Here is a 5195-nt window from a genome sequence, read left to right as displayed (position 1 = left end):
CCACACTACACTACACTAGTCGGGCTTTTATCTACGAATCTACGTGACCAACAGTGAGAGGGGAGAGCCGAGAGAAAGAGAGAGAGAGAGAGAGAGAGAGAGAGAGAGAGAGAGAGAGATAAAGTGAGAGACAGACAGAGAAAGAGGGGGAGACAGACAGACACTAATCAGTCTGCTACCCAGGCAGACCGCTAGATATCCCCTCTCGCTACACGCACAAACACACACACGCACACGCACACACGTACGTACGCACACACGTACGTACGTACACACGCACGTACGCACACACGCACGTACGCACGCACACAGCATGGGTCTGGAGGACTTAGACGTCGCCTACATCCGGCTGATCGTCAAGATCCTCGCAAACACGCACAACGACACTGAGGATTTCCGGCGCCCCGTGATCCCGATCTCGCTACGCTACGTCTTCCCGCTCTTCGTGTTCCTGTACGCCGTCGTCATGGCCGTCGGCACGGCGAGCAACGTCGTCACACTGTGCACGATCGGGCGACAGCGTCTGCGCGACCCGATGACGCACTTCTTGGCCAACATCGCAGTTGCCAACATCATCATGTGTCTGGTCGTGCTTCCGCTTACACTCTCCAACCTGCTCATCAAGAACTGGTTCTTCGGCAGCTTCACCTGCTTCTTCCTTCCGATGGTGCAGTTCCTGCCCGTGTACGCATCGATGCTCTCCTACCTCACGATGGCCGTCGATCGATACCGCTTCATCCTCTACCCGTACACGGTTCGTCCACCGACCGGTCTGTGTATCATCGGTGTGTGGGTGCTGGCGCTCTGCCTCGTGCTGCCCTACGCGATGTACGTGAAGTACATAGACCTGGAACTGTACCTCGGCGCGCAGTTCGCCGGACTAGGGTTGTGTGTGATCAACCCCGAACGCAACATCGAGGAGTACACGCGCGCGATGTTTGTGATTATCTACGTGATGCCGCTCGCCATCATCGCCTTCCTGCAGGTGAAAGTCTCAAACGAGATTAAGTCTCGCGCCGCGCCATACGCCGTCGTCCATTACAATGTCACGGTGCAGACGCCAGATGGCGTCAGGGGCGAGTCACAGTGCGACGCGCGCGTGACGCAGCTGAGCTCATCCGTCACAGACACGCAACGCAGCAGCGGCAACCGCAGCATCGCGCATATGTCTGTGCCGCAGACGCCTTTCGAGGGAGACGACTTCGATCCTTCGACGGAGCGACGGACGCAGAAGTACGCGATCACCATGGTAACGCTGTTTGCGATCTGCTGGTGTCCTATGAACATCCTCACGCTCGTGTCGCACTTCATTTTCGAGACGGTCGATAACAGCGACTACTTCGACGTCACATTCCTCACGTTTGTTTGCATCGGCTTCCTCTCCACGTGCGTCAACCCGTTTCTTTTCGTCGCGTGGCACGTGAGCAGCGGAAACCCGCTCCGACGGCTGTGCGAGCACCTGCGTCCGCGACACTGGCGCCGCCGCCTGAATTCGGCCGCCAGGGAGCGCTGTCGTCGGGGCCACGGTGAAGACGACGGAAGAGGTAGGCAGGCTCGTGTCTCACGCGTTAACCTGCTGCCGATGCGGGTTGTCGCAAGAACGGACGGCGACTGACGGCGGAAAGAAACAAAGAAGGGAGAGGAGTAGAGAGTTTGAGAAAGGAAGCGAGTGAGAGAGATAGACAAAGAGAGAGAGAGAGAGAGAGAGAGAGAGAGAGAGAGAGAGAGAGAGAGAGAGGTAGAGGGAGAGAGGCGGAAGGGGGAGGAAGAGAGGAGAAGGGAGAAAGGGGGGGGGGAGAGAAAGAGAAAGAGAGAGAGAGAGAGAAAGCGAGGTCATTCTTATAAGAGGTTTCATTGTCCTGGGCCACTAAATACGCATACAGGTTAATCATATACGCGTGACACGGGGACTGATGCCGGATACGCGTGACAATGTAATCGACGAAAACCCGAATGGAGTAGAAGATTTTCGAGGAGATGGGAGACGCTGGTGATTTGAGCCTGTAAACAGTTGAACCTGCGCCGCTAGTCTTCCCCGGTGTTCACCTCGTTTTCGTATATCCTTGACATCTAGTTTGTAAGCGCCGTATAATATATGGTTGGCCATCCTACTCAGAAATAATTATTTTTTACCGCGGTAGAAAAAATTTCACTGCAGTAAGAAGCTTAAGAATAATTTATCCAGGTGTAACAAAGCCGCTGATTGGGTAACAAGAGCTATAATTTTACTGCGGATAAATGATTTCTACCGCGTTCAAAATACTTATTTCTGGGTATGATGGCCAACCACAACCGTGTTAGTGTCGGGTGTAGTATGGCAATTATACACACCACCAAGAAGATCAATCGACGGTTATTACGTTACCGCCTCTTATCATGTCATCTAGCGTCTCGTGCTACCGGTATCAGTAGCCGGCACATGTAACACGGCCAACGCCGCATATCAGCCTAGTCCACATCGCCTAGATGTGGAATATTGGCTTGCGCTCAGGACGTGACGTCAGGTGGCTGGCGATGCATGTGATGTCGTGGTTACGTAGCAGTGCTTAATTCGTAGAATTAGTTAGTGTGTGATAGGTGGGAATTGCGGTGCGAGGAATTCAGGAATTATCACAGTTATGTAGTTGTATCAGAGTATTTTGCACTATATTTTTAAATGATTAATTATGTCGATATTGAACAGTCAAGAAACAATTATGAGCCACCTACAAGCTGTTAGATATTGGTGGTTGCGATTTAACTGCATCACCATCAAGCTTTTTGTAAACCCGTGAGATCAAGTAATAGTAATAGTATTTTCTGATAAATTTATATAATTAACCTGTTAGCAGCACTTTCCACTACTGGTCTAGAATCATTAATTTTGTTTATACGAAGACAACCTGACCAGTTGATGACAGTGCTGCTAGCAAGGTAGTAACATGGATTTATGAGAAATATATTTACGCTGGTATTATCATGAAATTTGGGGATCTTATTCTAGTGTCTTCGTAAGATCGCTGCCCAGTAATACATTGTGCGATTAAAATCTGTTACGATGACGCTGTCATGTTAATAAAATGTGACGGAGATGGTCATTATAGCAACCTGTAGCCAGAAACATGATAAATTTATATGACAACATGAATGTAGAATATCATGAGATACGCACATGAAGTCATATGCAAAACTTCCGACATTTTGTGCTTATTCATAACCATTTATGGCGTTTCTGACAACGGGTTCGGAAGCGACATCGCACCTGCGCGTAAATTGACTAATAATCTGACACCTTATATCATTCATCCGCCTGCGGGGAGGTTCGTAGGTTTGTAGGTAGAGAATTCCTGCTGATGGACTGATCATTAGAGATATATTGGCTTTTGACAGCCGAGTACAAGCACAGGGCGTCAAGTGACAAGTGACGCTCAAAAAATAAGAAAATAGGAATTTCAGATGTGAAAAATAGGAGGAAAACTGGAATTTGGGTGAGAAAATATATGTTAAATAGGAATATTTTTTGCGTTAGATGGCCTCCCAACACCCCTACAGCCATCCCGATCCACCACAAATGGTTTTATTAATATACATATTTGGAGTTACATCACATATGCGAACAATATTTTGAGGTTTTAATGAGAAATGCATGTTAAAATTGATAAGCAGTTTATACATACATAAGCACCCATACATACACCCAGACTACTCCCAAATAGTAGTGATAATGATTAAAAATAAAGACTAGACATGCACATGATATAAGATTATTGAGAAATTGTGCAATAAATTTTTACTATAAAGCACAAATATGTTAAATAGGAACATGTGTTCATTAGATGACCTGATGAAATAAAATCTGTGATAGTAAAGAGTATATTACGTTAATTTAAAGTAAGGGGTGGAGGTCTGGGGGTACTCCCCCAGGAAATTTGTGAAAATTGGGACACCTAAAATGTAAATTCCTGCATTCTGAGAAGGATACATACAATTCGAGATTCAGAAAAATAAAAAGCCTTCAAAAATAGGAAAAATAGGAATTTGTCCAGAAAATAGGAGAAAATAGGAATTGCCCAGAAAATAGGAAAAATAAGGAGAAAACAAAAAGAAAGAAAGAAAGAGCAGTGAGATAGGGAAGACAGGAGATGGGGAGAAGAAAGGGAAGACTGTAAGGTAGATAGTAAAATGACAAATAATTGATATGATTCACATAAACATACATATTACAGCACCTATAACACTTCGCTCCATCCATAAATATACCATTTGAGTCTCTAAATAACTGTTTGGTGTGTGACAATTGAATTCTCTTGAAGACAAATATGGTCGCGTCTGTAGAGCCAACACATAAGGACCAGCGTCTATAAAGGACAGTTTTGATATTTCAGTTGCCTGGTAGTTACTCAGGGATACCACCACTATAGAACGGACACGTGCCTATAAAAGTCCATTTGGGAATTTTCCCATTAAGCAATATTTATACAGTGAAACCACTTCTATAAAACGACACCTACCCACAAGTTTCTCTTGAATTCCCCTCTTGATTGGCAAATATACAGTAAATCCACATGTATAGAACATACACGGGTCTATAAAATGCTCTTTTGGAATTTTCCCCATCAAGTGACCCTGATATACACGTTTGACTGTGCATAACCATTCGTTTTAGTTTTCGTCGTTTAAAATCTTGTGTTGTTATTATTGCAGTGCCGTCATCGCCATGGGAGACGAGGACAGACTCACGTCGCTATGAAAACACGCCCATCCTGCCACAGACGCATTTTTGTGTGTATTACCTATTTGCCAAATAGATTCGGTTAACGCGCGGTCTTTAGTTCACGTGGGTCACGTGTCGTCCGTCAATGGGCCACGTGTGTTCCGTCAGTAGGCCACGTGTGTTCCGTCAGTGGCTCACGTGTGATCCGTCAGTGCGTCACGTGTCGTCCGTCAATGGGACACGTGTGTTTCGTCAGTAGGCCACGCGTGGTTCGTCAGTGGCTCACGTGTGATCCGTCAGTGCGTCACGTGTCGTCCGTCAATGGGCCACGTGTGTTCCGTCAGTAGGCCACGTGTGTTCCGTCAGTGGCTCACGTGTGATCCGTCAGTGCGTCATGTGTGTTCCGTCAGTGGCTCACGTGTGATCCGTCAGTGCGTCACGTGTGGTTCGTCAGTAGGTCACGTGTGCTTCGTCAGCGGGTTACGTGTGCTTCGTCAGTGGC

At 46.8% G+C, this 5195-nt stretch overlaps 1 protein-coding gene across 1 annotated transcript; it reads left to right on the top strand.

Moving 5' to 3' along the window:
• Positions 1-309: 309 nt before the first annotated feature.
• Positions 310-4729, top strand: LOC106814020 (prolactin-releasing peptide receptor-like). The gene is made up of 4 exons (XM_014818277.1): positions 310-1552; positions 1691-1738; positions 1805-1848; positions 4684-4729. The coding sequence occupies exons 1-4, from the start codon at positions 314-316 to the stop codon at positions 4727-4729; spliced, it is 1377 nt and encodes a 458-aa protein (XP_014673763.1). The 5' UTR covers positions 310-313.
• The last annotated feature ends 466 nt before the right edge of the window (positions 4730-5195 follow it).

Source organism: Priapulus caudatus, unplaced genomic scaffold (assembly GCF_000485595.1).
Source record: "Priapulus caudatus unplaced genomic scaffold, Priapulus_caudatus-5.0.1 Scaffold856, whole genome shotgun sequence".
NCBI lineage: Eukaryota > Metazoa > Priapulida > Priapulimorpha > Priapulimorphida > Priapulidae > Priapulus > Priapulus caudatus.
Note: the sequence above shows the minus strand (reverse complement) of the source record. Positions and strands in the feature narration are given on the sequence as shown.

Excerpts from the sequence above, each read along its gene's own strand:
- LOC106814020 (XM_014818277.1), top strand. The coding sequence starts at position 314 with ATGGGTCTGGAGGACTTAGACGTCGCCTACATCCGGCTGATCGTCAAG. Across the intron at positions 1,739-1,804 it reads AGAGAGAGAGAGAGAGAGAG|AGAAAGAGAGAGAGAGAGAG; the intron begins GTAGAGGGAGAG and ends GGGGAGAGAAAG. Across the intron at positions 1,849-4,683 it reads CGAGGTCATTCTTATAAGAG|TGCCGTCATCGCCATGGGAG; the intron begins GTTTCATTGTCC and ends TTATTATTGCAG.